Source organism: Archocentrus centrarchus, chromosome 16 (genome assembly GCF_007364275.1).
Source record: "Archocentrus centrarchus isolate MPI-CPG fArcCen1 chromosome 16, fArcCen1, whole genome shotgun sequence".
In the NCBI taxonomy this organism is placed as follows: domain Eukaryota; kingdom Metazoa; phylum Chordata; class Actinopteri; order Cichliformes; family Cichlidae; genus Archocentrus; species Archocentrus centrarchus.
Window position 1 is genome coordinate 33,628,041 of NC_044361.1, and position 20,042 is coordinate 33,648,082.

The window sequence follows — 20,042 nt, forward strand, 5'->3', positions numbered from 1 at the left end:
GTGTTTTACAGGAACATTTAATCTGTTAAACAGGCTCAGAACCTGGGTCTGTTACAGAAGCAACAAATTGTGTGAAGGATTTTTTATAATGGAATTATTGGAATTACTCGATGAATCGTTGCAGCTCTGATCTCAAACAGCAGCTTGTAGCAGCTGCTCAGGGTCTGCTATAGTCAATATTAATATATAATTTATTGATGAATATTATTGTAAAAATCATGTCCATCCCTAGAACAGATGCTGATCAAATGGCTGTTTAGAGCCTGCCGTCGTCCTCTTTATACAGTCTATGTGTGGAGCACTTCTAGTTTAGCAACAATGAAAAAGCCTCAGGTTAGACACAATGATGCATTCAGGATTTGGCTCAAGCTTCCAAGATGGACAAGTGCAGCCACGTGTTTGTGACTAGTCATGTTTCTGCATTTCATGCTGTGTGGAGGAATTTATGTCCAAATTGATGTCGACTAACTGATTCTAAAGATGTGTCATGACGGCCTTAACTGAGCATGCTCACAGTGACAGCAGATATTGGTCTTGTTTGTGGAAACATGAGGACACAAACATCTTTCTGCTGCTTTTTAGACTTTTCTTTTTGTTCTGAGCTGGACCTGTTTGTCTGAAATAAGGCATTTATCACCATCACTGACACACTCGCCTTTCATCAAAACACACTTCATTTCAGACAAGAAAACAAGATGAAGAAGAAGAAATTTCCATGTTGAAGGGAAGTTATGTCTGAAGACAAATGAGGTTCACTTGGTAAATAAGCAGATAAGACAGAGAATAGAAACACAGTCAGTGAACTGACCTCAGAGTCTGCAGTCTACATTCTGGACTCTCCAGAAAACCACACAGCTTCTTCACTCCTGAATCCTGCAGCTCGTTGTTACTCAGGTCCAGCTGACTCATATGGGAGGGATTGGACTTCAGAGCTGAGCTCAGAGACACACAGCTGATCTTTGACAGGCTGCAGCTCCACAAGCTGAACAAAGAATAAAACAAAGAGATCAAATCACTGATGATCAATCAGATGTGTTCAGGTTTTAAATGTGCAGCTCAACATTATTATGACGTAATTAATGAGCTTTTCTATCAAATGAGGCGCATGAATTTGTCCTTCTGATACTGTGAATCATAATCATGTCAGCTTTCTACACACAGCATCCAGATGAAGTTTTTGGCTCAGTTCAATCATGAAGATCTACCTGCTGACCTGCATTCCTGTCATTGGGCTGCTTCTCTCTTTCTTTTTTATTATACAACCATCTCCAGACTGCTTGATGCTCAAACTCTGTTATGACACAAATGTCATTTTAACCCTCATCCTACCCACTGGGGTCCATGCAGACCTCAGAGGGAGATTTCTGTCATATCTCACAGGTGGTTTTATTCAATCATTCTAATTCTTTATTTTTTCTTTGTCCATCAATTTGTTCTTAATGATGTCACATCATTGTTTACTATTTCTGCTCTGATTGATTAGTGCTTTATAAAAATACTCAAGTCTAGGGATCCGATATTCAGTATCGGTATCGGTCCAATCCTGGCCTAAATTACTGGATCGGATATCCGAAAGAAATAAAAAATGCAATCCGATCTAATCCAACCCACATTAGCTGCATTACATTTCTCCATCAGCTTATTCTTCTTGTGGGTTTGCGGTTGACCAAACCAGCTTAGAGCTGCATTACCGTCACCTACTGAAATGAAGTGGGGATCAGGAAATAACCCCTTAGTTTTTCATCACTGTGACGGATTCACTTGGACACTGAGTGGATGATTGCTGACATGTGTTTCCAGGCCTCCACCGCTCTGTGCGTGTTCTGTGTTGTGCTCGCTGTGCTCAGAATTTCAGATATTTTTTTTCCTCTACTTCAGCTCTCGGACATACTGCTAGTATGTACTGGTGTGTGTGTGTGTGTGTGTGTTAATCAGCACATGTGACTCTGCTCCATAGTTTAAACTCTTTGTGATCCTTTTTCTATCAGCTCAGAGCATTTGTTGTAACCTAAAAACTCTGTATCTCCATTTTTCATAACTCTGTTAATCAGCAACAGTCAGTGAACTCACCTCAGAGTCTCCAGTTTACAGTTTGGACTTCCCAATCCAGCAGACAACAGCTTCACTCCTGAATCCTGCAGGTTGTTCGAGCTCAGGTTCAGCTCTCTCAGATGGGAGGGGTTGGACTTCAGAGCTGAAGCTACAACTTCACAGTGAGTCTCTGAGAGTCCACAGTTAGAAAGTCTGAAACACAAGAAAAGCAACTTAAAGTGATTTAGAAACAGAACACAGAGAACAACCAAATTTCACATTTTATCTCAAATGTACAAATTTATTCTTAGAATAAAATTATACATTTGAGATAAAATGCCATAAACAATATCAACTTAAAGAGAAAAGGACCCACTTCACTATATGGTAAACATGTAAATGAATTCAGCAAACGTTAGGGATCGTTTTTTACTCAATAAATAAAGGACAAATGTTTAAAGGTAAACTCCAGTAAATTAATTGATAAACAGTGGATCAACCAAATAATAAACAATCAAATAATACATTAGAAAGAGAGCAACAGATCAGAAAGTACTAGATGAACTTCTCTGTCTCAGTGCATCTTATCTTGAGGAGCGGCCACAGAACGTACAATTAAAACATCACCAACGTCACCATGTTCTGTCATTAAACTGGGCAAGATTTCTCTGTATTGATTACAGATCCTCTGGCACTCCGAGTCATTTGGCTCCTCACTGTCGTGATGCTGTGAAAAATCTGGGTGTCATTTTAGATAGTAGTTTTAAAATGGAGAAGCAAGTAAGTGCTGTTACCAAAATCAGTTTTTACCAACTCAGAGTCATTGCCAAGGTAAAACCTTATCTCCCACAGCAGGACCTGGAAAAAGTTATTCATGCTTTTATTACTTCCCGCCTGGACTACTGTAATTCTCTGTACTTTGGCATAGATCAATCATCTGTGCGCCGCCTGCAGGTAGTCCAGAATGCGGCAGCTCGTCTTTTAACCGGTTTAAAAAAGCATGAACACATTACCCCAGTCCTGTCATCCCTTCACTGGCTCCCTGTCCGTTTTAGAATCGATTTTAAGATTTTATTGCTTACTTTTAAAGCCTTAAACGGACTGGCACCTTTGTATCTGTCTGAGCTGCTTCACTGTCACACCCCTGTAAGAGCTCTGAGGTCATCGAACCAGCTGCTCTTACAGAGGCCTAAAACTAGACTAAAACAGAGAGGTGATCGAGCTTTTGCAGCAGCAGCACCAAAGCTATGGAACGATCTACCTCTCCATATCCGCACAGCTCAGACGATACACACATTTAAATCTCTATTAAAAACACATTTCTTTTCCTTGGCATTTGGCTGCAGTGCTACCTCCTTTTAGATGATTGTTTTATGGTATTTTTATGGTACTTGTTTTAAACGTTTTAATTTTTCATTTTCTTATGTTATTTATTGTTCTTAATGTTTTTATTTATTTATTTTTATTTTATTATTTTATTTATTTATTTATATATTTTTATTTTTATTTAGTATAGTCCTTGGGGTTACAGATCTTGTACAGCACTTTGGTCAACGTCGTTGTTTTAAATGTGCTTTATAAATAAACTTGACTTGACTTGATTAAATTAGAACATCAGGAAGAAGCTGTGCTTTATGACTCCACTGCTGAGGAATCTGAGTCATGAAAAACCAGCTTGAACAAGACTGAATGACGAATGTCAACTCGTAGCACCCAGAGATTGTTTATGTTTAGATAACAGGAAGTCAGTATAAAAATGTTCTGGTTAGACAGGAACACGGGCTCAGAGAGAGAGAGAGAGAGAGAGAGTACACAGGTCTGCTGTCTTCTCCGGGTCCCTGCATATGCATGTGTGATTTTCCTGATTCTTTAATATATCAAGTGTCTTACTTTTTTAATTAAAGTGTTTCAGGTGTCTTCCTTCATAAACAACCTGTTTACCTGTCACAAACACAGAATGAAAAAGATGAAAATATAATAAATTTGGTAGTAAAGCACCTCTGACACTGAAGTTCTTACATTTTATTTGACTTCATATTCGACCTCTTTACTGATTTCAGTTGACAGACGCTGTAAAAATCAAACTTTTTCTTGTCTTTTTGTGTTTTGATGGTTTAACACTTTATACTTTATAGCCCTCAGTAAACAGCTTTAAATGAGAGCACATAGAACTCACTGTGAACATTATTAATAAAGTTAAATAACTGAGTTATTTAGTTATACTGTGAACAACTGAACCTCAGTGACCTATGCCACTCCAATTCTGAACATTAGTCTCATTAAATGCAATAACAAGAATATTCACCACTGTCACACCTACAAATATATCAACAAGTGACGTATTGAATTTGTATTTTAACAAAATATTCAAATATTTACAAACTGCTCACAAGAAAGCTAAATCGTGGAGTCCATTTTAACCACGTTTCCCACAAGCCTCTAACACAGAGGTCACCAATAGGCGGAACTCGGTCCAGATCCGGACCGAAATGATGTCTCATGCAGACCCAAACCTAATACCAAAGCAGAAATGCCCACTTAAAATTTTGAGCGCTTTCTGGTTTATTGTTGCAGCTTTTACAGTCCTTACTGTAGTGGTGAAGAGTCCAAGGAAACCCACTGACCAATTGCATGTGAGTTTGGCCATATCACGCGATACCACCAAGCTGGTTCCTGTCAGCAGGTAAACTTTGTAACAAACAGTGTTAGTATAGTTAATGAAAACGAACAAAATAATGAAAACTGAAGCTGAAAAAAACTTTTCGTTAGCTGAAATAAATAAAAACTATAATTAAAAGCAAAAAACAATAAATAACTAAAACTGTATTTTGAGTTTACAAAACTAACTAAAACTAACTGAGATTATAGATAAAATGACCTTTGTTTTCATTATTTTATTTAAAACACTTGTGGATTGATATGAAATCAATTTTTTCCGCTCTAGCAGTTTAAGCTGAGGGTGCCATCGGGCAACTGTGTGCGTGTTCACCGCGCTGGTCTGCAAAGTAATGGCAGCAGTCTGCTGAGAAAGTGACACAATCCCATAAAGGGGTTTTGAGTACGATATCACAGAAAGAAGCGAGTTTCTTGTCGTGGATGATGAAAACATGTGGAACACTTCTCAAGCTGAAAACCACCAACATCAAAGTCCACCTGAGAAGCAGACAACGGCTACAGAAACCGCTCGGATCCTACGACTTAACCTGATGGAGACCTCTGGAGAAATTGAATTACACAACATTGTGATTAACCTGTTCAGTCCTTGTGCATTTCCGGCTACTTTTCGCTGCAGTGTTCGCCCATGTTTATTCCAACATTAAGCATGCTTACAGAGCCAAACCCCTCCCCCACCTCGGCCAGTCCGACCATCTTTCCCTGCTGCTCACCCCAGCATAAACCCCCCTCAAACAGAGAGCTTGGCCTACTGTAAAAACCATTACAACCTGGCCTGAAAACCCACTCTCTGACCTACAGGACTGCTTTGCATACACAGACTGGGACTTATTCCAACACGAGGACCTGGAAACATTCACAGGGACGTAGTGTTGTCGTACTCAAGATTGGTCTTGGCCTTGAGACCAGTCTCAAGACCGCTTTTTGATGGTCTCGGTCTTGTCATGGACTCGACCGCATTTGGTCTCGGTCTTGTCATGGACTTGGACATTGCGGACTCGGGATTTTATTTCAAGATGCAAAACGTACTGATTCAAATCCAACAAAGATTGCACTTCTCTGCCTCTCAAAGGAGTGCACCTCGCAGACTCCGCCCCGGCTAGGTCGCTGCTATTATCGCCTCTTGCGCCTGTATCATTTCATCGCAGTTTGCAGTCTACCACAGAGCATGGGCAGTTTCATTCACAATGTGCACGTTTGATCTCACTATGGTCATGTTTGTGCTTGATTTCGTGGGCTACAGAAATTAAAATGACAACCGTATGAACGCAAGAAGTAAGAGGGAAAATGAAGATCATGGCTACCAAATGACAACAGATATCAGTATCGGTGATACTGGCCCTGTATTTACTTGGCATCGAATCGATACCAAATCTTGAAGTATCGTACACCACTACATTGAGCAGCACATACACAAGGAGTGATTGACAGTGATTGACCCTCATCCTGGCTCTGATTGGTTGTTTTTCACTAGGAGAAGTTCGGGGAGGAGGTGGAGGAGCTTGATTTTTTTTCACAGATTATCAGTCTCATACTGTCCTGACATGGTGACAGTTTTAAAAAAAATATGTAAAAAACAGATTTATAAAGTTAGGTACTGCAGCTTTAATCTGTATAAGAGAGACACTTGTGGCTTTAGTTCTTACTGTCGATGATTGTTTTGCCATTTTTACACATTTGTCTATGTGGTTTTGAAATAGCGCACATTTTTACAAAGATTGTTGTTGGTTTTAAAAATAACATAACTTTATGTATTGTTTATGAAAAGCAGAGAACAGTTAAGACTATTGTGATGAACTATGAATAACTGTTTTACATTCTGTGATAAATGATGGAAGTCTCCCAGGAGTATTAAAAAAAAGATGGTTAAATTGTCTAAGTGTTTAATATCTAGGTGATTTTATGGGAATGTGGATCTTTCAGATCAATTTGAGAAGTGATTTTGATCATGTTTCACATTTTATTGTGTCATATAGCATCAGGCACTGGTCTTGGTCTTGACTCGGTCTCGAGTTAGGTGGTCTTGACTACAACACTGCAGGGACAGTACTGGACTACTTTAAGTTCTGTATCTGAAATGTGACTGTTAGCAAACGCATCCAGGTTTTCCCTAACCAGAAACCCTGGATGAACAGCCAGATCCATTCACTCCTCAAAACCCACGATGCTGCCTTCAGGCAACAGAGCTCTGTACAGTGCTGCTCGAGCTGACCTGAAAAGAGGAATTAAAAAAGCCAAGGAGGACTACAGGAGGAAATAACACACGGGAGGTGTGGCAGGGCATTCAGAACATCACAAACTTCAGAGGCTGTGATGTGACTGCAGGAGACCTGAGTTTGTCACTAGCAGAGGAACTTAGCTGTTTCTTTGCTCGCTTTGAGACACCTCAGGACCACCCATCTGCTCCGGCCCTGTCCCTCCCACCAGGCTCCACCCCACTCACTGTCCAGGAGCATGAGGTACGGCGCGTGCTCCTGTCAGTGAACCCCAGGAAGGCTGCCGGACCAGACAGAGTACCTGGCAATGTTATCAGAGCGTGTGCCCACCAGCTCACCCTGATTCTCACCAGGATTTTCAGTCTCTCCCTGGCTCAAGCGGTCATCCCCACCTGCCTAAAAACAGCCAAAATCATCCCCGTGCCCAAAAGGTCATCTGTCACCAGCCTAAATGATTACCGCCCAGTGGCCCTCACACCGGTAATCATGAAGTGCTTTGAGAGGCTGGTTCTCCAGCACATCAAAGACCCCCTCCCCCCACACACACACACACTTTCGACACCCATCAGTTTACATATCGTAAAAACAGATCCACAGAGGACGCCATCGCTGTAGCTCTCCACTCTGAAGAAGAAGAAGAAGAAGAAGAAACAGCCTTTATTGTCCCACAGAGGGGAAATTTGGGTGTAACAGCAGCCGCAGTTATTATAAATATAAATAAAGATATAATAATTCACACTATTAAGAAAAGAATATATATAAAATCAACAAACAATATTAACCTTAATACTACTAATAATAACACTATATACAATGTACATGATGTGCCTGTGTGTTGAACCTTAACAGGCCGGACTATTTACAGTATATTATATATTATCCTACATTGTGTAGGCTATTGTGGTTTTTGTTGTGTTGAGCCACTTGGAGCAGCAGCAGAGCTACACTCGCATGCTCTTTGTGGATTACAGCTCAGCGTTCAACACAATCATCCCGAACATTCTCACCACCAAACTGCACACCCTGGGCCTCCCCCCTCTCACATGTTCCTGGATAGTGGACTTCTTAACCAACCGGCCCCAGACTGTGAGACTTGGCCCTCATCTCTCCTCCACCCGCACACTGAGCACTGGCTCCCCACAGGGCTGTGTGCTGAGCCCCCTCTTGTACTGCCTCTACACCCCCAACTGCAGTCCAGCCCACAATAACAACCTTATCGTCAAATTTGCTGATGACACTACAGTGGTCGGACTCATCTCAAGGGGAGTTGAGGCAGCCTACAGAGAGGAGGTCCTGAAGTTGACAGCCTGGTGTTCAGAGAACAACCTGGCACTGAACACCATGAAAACCAGAGAGATCATCATTGACTTCAGGAAGCACAGGGCTGACCCAGCCCCCTTCTACATCAACGGCGAGCGTGTAGAGAGGGTCCACACCTTCAGGTTTCTTGGTGTCCTCATCTCTGCTGATCTCTCTTGGTCAGATAACATCACAGCTGTTATCAAGAAGGCTCAGCAGTCACAGCTGCACTGAGGCAGACAGGGTCAGGCTTCAGAGGGTAGTCAAGACAGCACAAAGAATCGTTGGCTGCCCTCTCCCCTCCCTGATGGACATCTACACCTCCCGCTGCATCAGCAGAGCCAGGAACATCATCAAGGACAGCTCACACCCTGGCTTTGACCTGTTTGACCTGCTGCCCTCTGGCAGGAGCTACAGGTGCATCAAAGCCAGAACAAACAGACTCAAGAACAGTTTCTTCACCAGAGCAATCACCACCCTGAACTCTCACACTCACCCACCATAACTGTGCAACACCCATATCTCTGTGCAATATTATATTATTCATACTGAACAATATCTATCACTCCTATATTGTGTAATGTCCAATATTCATTCACTAGTGCAATATTCATTCACCAAGTGCAATATTCACCATCTTCATTATTATATGTATACACTTAATTTTTTTTTACAACGTATATATTTTTATACATTCTCTTATTTTCTGTATTTTTAATACATTTTATTTTCTGTATATATTTTTATACATTGTATTTTATTTTCTGTATTTTTTTTTAGAATATATTAGATTATTATATTTTTATTTTTAGTTTAGAGAGTTTGACTTTCTATTGCATGGCACTGAACAGGAGTGGCCCTCCAATCTCATTATACATCCTGTATAATGACAATAAAGGCATTATATTCTTCTATTCTATTCTAGTCAGTGTTTATTATTTTCTGACTGATAAATTCAATCAGGAATAATAATCAAAGCACCAATATAAGGACTCACAAATGTCAGCAAATTCCTGGAGGGAGACTGCTGAAACTATCGGAATGGATGTGAGGGAATGAAGAAAGTGAAAAAAAAACAGAGACAAATATGTTTGCAGCCAAGAAACTGCGCAGAAAGAGCGAGGACCAAAGAAGTCCCAGCCAACACCACATATAAAACACATAAAAATCAGCTCTCAGAGTTGCAGAAGGGTGGGATGAAGAAGAAAGCAGTGCCTAAGAAGTACAACATGCTGTCCGTACCCGAGGCTTAGAGACTGCCAAGCAAAGACTCACAGCCTTGGCTACCCACCTGACAGAGTATACCAAAGAGAGAGAAGCTAGGAAAATAAACCGGATGTTGAACCATCCAAGGTATACTCTCAGTGGCAGGGGACCAATATGAGAATAGCACCCCCACCAAGGCTGGAGACGGAGCAATACTGGAAGAGCATATGGGAGAAGGGTGCATCACACAACACCAATGCTCAGTGGCTATTGGATCTAAGAGCAGACCACAGCAACATCCCTGAACAGGCCCCAGTAACCATCACAGTGGCAGACATCCAAAAAAGAGTCTCACACATGAAGAGCTGGACAGCACCAGGCCCTGACATGATTCACACCTACTGGCTAAAGGAGCTAACTGCACTCCACGAGCGCCTGGCAGCACAAATGAACCAGCTGCTAGAGGCTAATACACACCCAGAATGGCTGACTGAGGGCCGGATCAAAGACCCCCAGAAGGGACCAATCCCATCCAACTACCAGCCCATAACCTGCCTCAGTACAACATGGAAACTCCTGTCAGGCATCATAGCAGCTAAGATAAGTAGGCATGTGGCACAATACATGAGCGAGGCCCAGAAAGGGATAGACAGAGGGACCAGGGGAGCAAAACACCAGCTATTAGTAGATAGAACAGGCACTTGAGACTGTAAGACCCAACTGACCAACCTGTGCACTGCCTGGATTGACTACAAGAAAGCCTATGACTCAATGCCGCACACATGGATCCTGGAATGCGTAGAACTGTATAAGATCAACAGGACCCTAAGAGCCTTCATCAAGAACTCAATGGGTATGTGGAGAACAACACTAGAGTCTAACTCCAAGCCCATTGCACAAGTCAACATCAAGTGTGGGATTTACCAAGGAGATGCCCTGTCCCCACTGCTGTTCTGCATAGGTCTGAATCCCCTCAGCCAGATCATCAACAAGACTGGTTATGTCATTCGGACTGGAGAAGTGTAGTCGGATGGTAACTGAGAGAGGAAAAGTAGTCAGAACTGAGGGGATTACACTACAGCAGGGGTGGCCAACTCCAGGCCTAGAGGGCTGGTGTCCTGCAGGTTTTAGATGTGTCCCTGATCCAACACACCTGAATCAAATGGCTGAATTACCTCCTCAGAGTGCAGTCAAGTTCTCCAGAGTCCTGCTAATGACTTCTATATTTGACTCAGGTGTGTTGAAGCAGAGAGACATCTAAAAGATGCAGGACACTAACTCTCGAGGCCTGGAGTTGGCCACCCCTGCACTACCAGAAAGCAACATTGCAGACACTGAGGATAGCTACAAGTACCTTGGAATCCCACAGGCAAATGGGAACCATGAAGAGGCCACTAGGAAAGCTGCAACCTCCAAGTACCTGCAGAGAGTAAGGCAAGTCCTCAAGAGTCAGCTGAATGGGAAGAACAAGATCTGGGCTATCAACACCTATGCCCTGCCAGTTGTCAGATACCCTGCTGGGATAATAAGCTGGCCAAAGGAGGAGATGGAAGCCACTGATGTTAAGACAAAAAAGCTCCTTAACATGCATGGAGGGTCTCACCCCAAATCCAGCACCCTGAAACTGCACGCTAAGCGGAAGGAAGGTGGCTGAGGACTAGTGAGTGTCAGAACCACTGTTCTAGATGAAACAATGAAGATCCATAAATATATCAGGAGATGGCCACAAAGGATCATGTGCTTAGTGAATACCTCAGGCAGCAGAAACCTGAGAAAGAACCAACATGGAAGGGCAGGCCTCTGCACAGCATGTACCACCGGCAGATAGAAGAAGTGGCTGAGATAGAGAAATCCTACCAATGGTTGGACAAGGCTGGGCTGACAGACAGCACAGAGGCACTAATCATGGCAGCACAAGAGCAAGCTCTGAGTACATGATCAATAGAGGCTGGGGTGTACTACACCAGGTAGGACCCCAGGTGCAGGCTGTGCAGAGATGCCCCTGAGACAATCCAGCACATAACAGCAGGGTGCAAGATGCTAGCACGCAGGGCATACATGGAACGCCATAACCAAGTGGCTGGCATAGTATATAGGAACATCTGTTCCTGGCTGAGAACAACAGAGCTAAGATCCTGTGGGACTTCCAGATACAGACAGGCAAGCTTGTGGTGGCTAACCATCTGGACATCGTAGTGGTGGACAAAGGAGGAAAGTCGTGGTGATAGACGTTGCAATATCAAGTGACGGGAACATCAAGAAGAAGGAACACGAGAAGCTTGACAAATACCAAGGGCTCAGAGAGGAGCTGGAAAGGATGTGGAAGATGAAGGTAACAGTGGTCCCCGTGGTAATCGGAACACTCGGGGCAGTAACCCCCAAACTTGAGAGTGGCTCCAGAAGATTCCTGGAACAACATCCAAGATCTCTGTCCAGAAGAGCAGAGAATCTGCAGTCAATCTGCAGAGAATTTAGTGGAAGAAATCCTAAATAATGAGTAGCTAATTAACACCCTGGCAAATGCATGAACTGGACAACATAATACTACCAGCAGTGATCCTTATTGTACTACTGATGAAGAGTTTTATTCAGTGAATCAGGTCAGAGAGCTCCTGCGTATCAAGCTAACATTAAGCAGAATATGCCTTCCACATCCATATCTCAGATTCTAGACAGGGCCTGTTGTGGTGGAGGGTGCCTGTGCATGTTCTGCATAATGTTAGCTTGCAGGCAGGAGCTGTCTGACCTGAGAGGTTCACTGCACTTGGTCTTCCACGATGAAACAGTGAATAAAAATCAAAACCTGACCTAATTTTGTTAACCTGTTTTAACCTAAATACAGTTAATAACTCCACGTTACAATCACTTTTCCCTGTGCTTATTACTTATACAAACAACAGTTTCACACAGATGATCACCAAGGTTAAACAACTGAGCCACAGCAGAGATTAAGGAGACTGAGCAAAGCACGTTTCGTGAATCACTCTGCAAATCACACGACTTCCAAAGCAGCCATTTCTATGCGACTGTTGCATTGTGCTAGGCTAAGTGTATTTTGCATCGAGTGTCTGATAGTTCTGTGAATGTCTGCCAGAATGACCACCAAAGGTAGTTTTTGCTGTGCCAAAAACTGCAGTAATAACAGCAAGACTTCCATTGACCCCAGGACGGGTCAGAAGTACAGATTTAATCAATTTCATACCAAAAAAAGGTGAGTGACCAATGCTGAGAGTCACTGAGTCAGTGAGTGTGAACAGTGAAAAACTGACTTCAAACTGATGATGAATGATAAGGCCAGTGAACCAGAATGGGTGTTTGCTGATTTCAGAAATCTTTGTGAAACATGATTAAATCCTGCAGCTAGCCAGGCCCCTGTAGTCAGTGCAGACCAAGGTAGCTTAGCCACCGTTAGCTCTCCCCCAGCAGATCCCGAGCAGGCTTCTAATATTAGAAACCTAATAATAATTCACGTCGACAGTAATGACACTGGTTACACCAATCAGACAACACTAAAGTTAATATTTAATCAGTGTGTAACTTTCCCAAAACAATGTGAGATTTGTAAATGGGTAGCTGACCCGAAGCATAAAGATCAATGATAACTAAGCTCGTGGCAGCAGTGATCTTCAATAATTTTACTTTTGTCATTTCATGTCCAGTTAGTAATACAAGCTAATTAGCTGTTGATGAAGATGTCATGAAACTATCTGATGACAGCTGGTTAGTATGAGTAACAGAGGAAACTGTTAGAATGAAGCTCTGGGAGGGCAGCCTTCTGCTGCTACCAGTTAGTGTGGGTAAAGAGAAACATCAAAGAGAGATATAAATCAAGTATGATGCTATTTTTACAATAAACACCTGGAACACTGTTTAAGAATGATGAGAATGTCACAATGTGAATATTTAAAGAACTACTAATCTGCACTAACTGATAATGTTAATCACATCTGGACTCACTCAGCCTTCCTGCAGTTCCTCACAGCTGGGATCAGTCTCCGTCGTCCCTCCTCTGATGTGTTGTACTTCCTCAGGTCCAACTCATCCAGAACCTCCTCTGACATCTGCAGCATGTAGGCCAGAGCTGAGCACTGGATCTCAGAGAGTCTCTCTGATCTGTTCTCTGACTTCAGGAACTCTTGAATCTCCTGATGTACTGAGAGGTCCTTCATCTCCATCAGACAGTGGAAGATGTTGATGCTTCTGTCAGAAGAGATCTGATCACTGTTCATCTCCTTCAGGTTGCTGATGGCTCTCTGGATGATTTCTGGGCTGTTCTCTGTCTGACCCAGCAGACCTCCTAAGAGTCTCTGGTTGGACTCCAGAGAGAGGCCATGAAGGAAGCGAACAAACAGGTCCAGGTGGCCGTTTTTACTGTTTAAGGATTTCTCCATGACTCTGCTCAGAAAGATGTCCAGAGATGGGAGATCTTTCTTTCTTTGTTCAAAATTAAAAATCTTACTAGTCCAAGACTTTGATTTTAGAAAGGCCTTCAGCACCTCTCTCTTCCTGTTGGTGAAACAGTGGAACATGTAGACTGCAGCCAGAAACTCCTGAATGCTCAGATGAACAAAGCAGTAGACTGGTTTCTGGAAGATCACACACTCTCTTTTGAAGATCTCTGTACAAACTCCTGAGTACACCGAGGCCTCTGTCACATCCAGACCACACTGCTCCAGGTCTTCTTGATAAAACATGATGTTTCCTTTCTCCAGATGTTCAAACGCCAGCCTCCCCAGCTTCAGAAGAACTTCCCTGTCAGTCTCCATCAACTCCTGTGGACTCGTCTCATGTCCCTCATGGTACTTGTTCTTCTTCCTCTTTGTCTGAACCAGCAGGAAGTGTGAGTACATGTCAGTCAGGGTCTTGGGCAGCTCTCCTCTCTGCTCTGTAGTCAACATGTGCTCCAGAACTGTAGCAGTGATCCAGCAGAAGACTGGGATTCTACACATGATGTGGAGGCTCCTGGATGTCTTCATGTGGGAGATGATTCTGCTGGACAGGTCTTCATCACTGAACCTCCTCCTGAAGTACTCCTCCTTCTGGGCGTCAGTGAAGCCTTGTACTTCTGTGAACCTGTGGACATGATTAAGAGGGATCTGATTGGCTGCTGCAGGTCGGGAAGTTATCCAGATGAGAGCCGAGGGAAGCAGATTACCCTCGATGAGGTTTGTCAGCAGCACATTGACTGATGACTTCTGTGTGACATCAGACACGAGCTTCCTGTTGGTGAAATCCAGTGAAAGTCTGCTTTCATCCAGGCCGTCAAAGATGAACAGAAGTTTACAGACAGCGAGCTTCTCTGCTGGGACCTTCTGTAATGTTGGATGGAAAACATGGAGCAGCTCCAGAAGACTGTACTGCTGATCTGGGATCAAGTTCAGCTCCCTGAATGAAAGCAGAATCACCACACTGACATGTTGGTTCTCCAAGCCCTCTGCCCAGTCCAGAGTGAACTTCTGCACTGAGAAGGTTTTTCCAACACCAGCGACGCCATTGGTCAGAACCACTCTGATGGGTCTCTGTTGGTCAGGGAAGGCTTTAAAGATGTCGTGGCACCTGATTGGAGTGTCATGGAGGGTCTTCTTCTTGGAAGCTGTCTCCAGCTGCCTCACCTCATGTTGGGTATGAACCTCTTCACTCTGTCCCTCTGTGATGTAGAGCTCAGTGTAGATCCTGCTCAGGAGGGTTCTACTTCCTGTTTCATCACTTCCTTCAGTCACACGTTCACATCTCCTCCTCAGACTGATCTTATGTTCCTCTAAAACCTCCTGCAGACCAGGATCTGCTAAACAACCAGAAAAACAATGAAAGCAAAGAGAAAGAAAACTCTTTAGTATCTGAACATCACAACAAGAAGTCCAGGTTTCAGAAATGAGTCCATCAGCAGACAGATGTTCAGTCTTACTTTGTACACAGCTGCTCTGACTGGCTGTCTGCAGTCCAGCTCTGTTTCTGGATCTTTCTCCACACTGGGGTCCAGGTTCATTACTGAAGAATGAAGGAGGACCTTCAGACTCTTCACTCTTTATAGACAGACAGCTGGATACTGAAGACTCTGCTGTGTGTCTGTGCTGCTGACCTCTGGAAACACAAACACAGAATAAAATCATAGCTGCTCTTTTACATGTTCATGTTGTTGGGCACTGAGCTGCTTTCCTGGCAGGAAAAAGCCTGTGAATCTTTTCCTGCTTCTAACAGCTGGTGTTTTTCTCCCAAATCCTGATCGTAGCTGTGAAAGAACTGATGTGTTTGAAGTGGAAATGTTGGAGTGAAGCACTGAGAGAACAGATGACACAGCCCCTCCCTGCCCTGTGAACAAATCTCTCATTCACAATAGTTTGAACTGAACTGGGCACAGACTGGACACTGGCTCCCAGACTAAAGCAGCCTGTACAACAGCAGCTCTCACTGTCTGAGCTGTTTGGGCTTTCCTCATGTGTGCTGCTGTCAGTGATTCTGATCATTTGCCAGCTTTGCTCTGTTTGACGTCTTCATTGAGGATCTGAGAATAGATTTAAGCCCAAACAGGCCGTTGCAGAGCCATTTCCTTGTGCTGTTCTGCTCCTGTGAGAGCACTGTGTTCATGGCTGTGACTGAACCAAAGCTCCATAAATCACTGCCTCACATCTAAACACTAAAATAAGCCACAAAATGACATTTAACTTTATTGATTGATGTTGAATTTGTAGCTGGGGTCTGCAGAGCCTCCACCATCTGCTGCAGCAGCCTCAGCACCCCTCCTGCTCACAGCCTCTCTGGGATGCTCTTTTTAGACCAAATCATGTTAATAATTGACCTCATCAGCTGGGAGACGTTCCTCATTTCAGGATCTGCACATTCAGTCTCTGTTTCCAGCCTCAAGTTGTTTGACAGCAGAAACATCAGTGAAGAAGCTCAAGTTTCCTCAGTCTGATTTCAAACTGATGGATCTGTAAATGTGAGCTTTAGCTTTCTATGAAGCCAGCTTTGGGCAGAAGGCTGTATGGTACAGCTGCACTACATGGCAAACATTTTTCTTTATCCAATCTTATAAAGGCTCATAAACTTTCTGATGGACTGGCTGAGGGCTTTCTGTGGACCAGACTGTATGTGGATCTATGACACTTCCATTGTGTGTCCAGTCAAAGTGTGTGTGTGTCCCTGAATGTGATTCTCATTTCCCAAAGTGGTCCTGAGTGACCCTGAATGTGACAGCCCTGCTTTAACCTCCTCAGACCCTGCGTCCATATGGGGACGTTACATTTAGGCTCTGCTGCACCTCATACTTCATTCTGCTCAATAGTGTTTTAGACTTTGTTCATCCATGTTGACTTTGTTGTGTTATGCTATCAAATAAAGCCATCGTCCCATCTGAGGACATTTTTACAAAAGTATGTAACAACCATGGAAAAAAATCCAACTTCCTGTTCAAAGAGGAAGTTGAGTTTATCTGCATATCAGGTCCATGTGATCACAAATATGTAGGAGAAATGAAAAATGCCTCAGAAACAGGAGCTCAGGTCTCAGGAGGTTAAAGTGTGAATGAGGTCTGCACATTCTCACTGCTCATTCCTCCTTCATGAACAACAGTTTGTGCACGGGAAAAGTCACACACATGCTTTTTGTCACACATCATTTCTACATCCAGCCCAGGTGATTTTTAGCATCACAAAGTTTTTCTCTCACAGCTTTCTTTGAAACGTGTTGCTGACATTAAATTCAGAATGAGGCTTCAGATCAATCTGTGTCTGTGCCAGGTTGAACTCAATATCAGCTTTACATGATTTAGCTTTGCATTTGTTTCTACTTTCATTTCTCACACAGAGAAACTCAGCGGTTGTTTACTGTTCAAATCTCCTTGAATCCAATCAAAGCATTCAGCATTACATTTGGACTTTTACAGGAGAATAAAGTTCCATTTGAGTTTCAGGCTTTTACTGTACTGAGCTTCAAGAAGAGCTTTTCCAAATGTTTAACCCACCATATTTACACAATCACAAACATTTCACATCCTGTTCAACAACTAGAAACACAATCTCAATAAGAATCACAATTATAATTATCTTTAATCTACAATTTATGGCTGATCTGTTTCTGATTGGATTAAACTGCACAGAGAGTTTATTAAAGGATTTGAAGTCATTAGAATTAAACTCAAGTGTAAATAAAACTGATTTGTGTGTCAATATTTATGTAACATGTGACATTAATATCTTTTTAAATCTGGGAGCTAAAACTTGTTGTTTTTATTATCATCAGTTTGTCTCATAAACACCAAGAATCAAGCTGAAGATGTGACCTTTGACCTCCAACATTGTGACTCAGTGCTCTGTAATAACTGTATTCCTCAGGTATTCTAATGTGGGATTTGATGGATCTAATATGTGACTCATATATGACTCCTCACAGAGATTGAGCTGCACATGTGTACAGATACATACAGGTAGAAGAACTCCTTCATGTGTTTCTCAGTGACTTTGATGATGTTTTCAGTCCAAACTAGTTTCTCTGTGGGAAAATAACCTGATGTTGATCCTCACTGAAGCTTTGCTGTGTTAGTGGGAATGCAACAGTTCAGTGAAGCTGATCTAACAGACAGCAGCATTTTGATTCCTGCTCAATGAATCATCTTCACATTTACAGTACAAACAGGCTCTTACTTTGAGTCTGACGCTTCATTACTGAAGTCTGGAGGAAAATCTTTGGACAAATCACTCTTCATAGACAGACAGCTGGATCCTGGAAACTCTGCCCTGCCCTCCTCTTCCTCCAAACCACTCATCTTCAGTCAGTCTGAGAGAGAAACCAGCAACACCGACTGAGAGCAGAGCAACAACCAGACAAACAGGCCTGTACAAGACACACACACACACACACACACACACACACACACACACACACACACACACACACAGACACACACAGCCAGCACTCACACTTTAAATTAAAATGTTCTTATAGATCGTTCTCACGCAGCTGTTTGAACTGAATGGTTAATTAGGGCTCTACGTAGAATAGAACATTTATTAATGAAACTAGTAACACCTGGGTTTACTTACAATGCTGTTATACCTGCATCCTGCTGAAGTGTTTGCTGTAAAAAAAAGGTTTCAGTCCACAGAGACACTCAGAGACTCTGACAGTAGAAGAAGAAGAAGGTTGGACTCACACTCACCTGGTTTTCCTCCTCCTGCTCTGACTGTAAAATGGAGTCTGAACTCTGAATACTTTCAGTTCTTCCTCACCTGTACGAGTAGCTCCTCCCCTCTCCATTTACAGGTGAATACATCTCATCAAAGGTTGTTTAAGATTTTCACATCCATTTTTTCTAGTGAGTAAAGCAGCATCCTGACTGCATGCATGTCTATTCTGAAAGCTCTCAGGCCTTGTGTCATTACAGTTTTTCTCAATTGCCAAAACACTGAACCCTGTTGTCTGAACCCAATGCTCAGTGCCCTGAACCCATTTATTGAAATGGTCACCTTTTTGGCCGAACCTTAACCACTTTTCACCTTGTTAGACACAACTTGCAAACATATTTTCACTCACTAAAACACATTTTGCACTGTAATGCATTTGGGTTGCATAATGGTAACCACAGGTAGCAAAAGTGAAACTCAGTTGAAGCACAGGTGTCTCAACTTAAACACAACAAGTCAAAATTGATCACACATGTGGCCAATGAGGTGAAGAAACCAATATAAGTCAGTACAAGGAGCCCTGATCACTGAGGTTTCACTATAGACAGAAACAATCGGAGAGCAAGAGGAGGAAGAGGAGTAGATACTGTATGCACTTTTGTTGTTGTAAAGTTTATGTGTGTGTGTGTGTGTGTGTGTGTGTGTGTGTGTGTGTGTGTGTGTGTGCGTGTGTGTGTGTGCGTGTGTGCGTGTGTGTGTGTGTGTGTGTGTGTGTGCGTGTGTGTGTGTGTGTGTGCGTGTGTGTGTGTGTGTGTGTGTGTGTGTGTACTACAATAGCTAAACAGGAGTTTTGTTTTGAAAAAGCATTTTTGTGAACAGTTTATCTCTTAATACTTCATGATCTGATTGTTGTGTTTTCCTTTTTTCTGTGTTGTGTGTTCAGTAGTGTTTTCATTTTGATTGACTCGGGATCTGATCTGACAACATTGATTTTGAGCTCTGTTTGACGTGTTTTGAGGCAATAGTTTGGTTTTTCAGGAAGAGTCAGAGGTTTTGTGAACGTCGTTTGAAAATTGAGTTTTGTGTTTACAGATTAGAGACATGGAGGGATGGTTTCAAGAAATGTGTCTTGGCACTTGAGAAAAACTGTAATTTCCATCTGTTTGTGTGTGTTGACCCCCATGCAGTCAGGCATGGGGGTCAACTTTCTTTAGTTTGGGGGGTATATAACAATATCTATCAATGTAAACATCTGAGCAGTTTTAGAGTGAATTTGGTTTTGTAGTTATTCCCATTGCTGCTGTACAAACTAAATTTGATAACAAGGCTCCTTTTAAAGACGGTAAAAAAGCCTTTAAGTTGTAGCTGCTCTGATGACAGAGTCATAAACAAGGCAGAGAAGTTGTGGAGCCTGTTTTGTGTCTGATTGTCAGGCTCGTCAGCTTCATGGTGTGTGTTCTATTTGTAGGAGTGAGCTGCAGGGACTGATGAACTGTAG

At 42.7% G+C, this 20,042-nt stretch overlaps 1 protein-coding gene across 2 annotated transcripts; it reads right to left on the minus strand.

The window, feature by feature from the left end:
• Positions 1-716: 716 nt before the first annotated feature.
• Positions 717-18,608, minus strand: LOC115795045 (protein NLRC3-like). 2 transcript variants are annotated; one of them, XM_030750812.1, is made up of 6 exons: positions 18,580-18,608; positions 18,065-18,197; positions 15,331-15,506; positions 13,383-15,207; positions 2,071-2,244; positions 717-982 (listed from the first exon to the last, which is right to left on the minus strand). In XM_030750812.1, exons 2-6 carry the CDS (start codon positions 18,184-18,186, stop codon positions 796-798), a joined length of 2,484 nt encoding a protein of 827 aa, XP_030606672.1. In that variant the 5' UTR covers positions 18,187-18,197; positions 18,580-18,608; the 3' UTR covers positions 717-795. The 2 variants fall into 2 exon arrangements, with proteins under 2 accessions (XP_030606672.1, XP_030606671.1); XM_030750811.1 differs by having other exon boundaries at positions 718-982; positions 13,383-15,210.
• Positions 18,609-20,042: the final 1,434 nt, after the last annotated feature.

What these genes read in the sequence shown, in the direction of transcription:
- LOC115795045 (XM_030750811.1), bottom strand. Translation starts at nt 18,186, where the DNA reads ATGAGTGGTTTGGAGGAAGAGGAGGGCAGGGCAGAGTTTCCAGGATCC. An exon ending in TCAGAGCAGCTGTGTACAAA is followed by an intron (nt 15,211 to 15,330) that starts GTAAGACTGAAC and finishes CTGGTTGTTTAG; the next exon opens with CAGATCCTGGTCTGCAGGAG. An exon ending in AGGAACTGCAGGAAGGCTGA is followed by an intron (nt 2,245 to 13,382) that starts GTGAGTCCAGAT and finishes CTTGTGTTTCAG; the next exon opens with ACTTTCTAACTGTGGACTCT.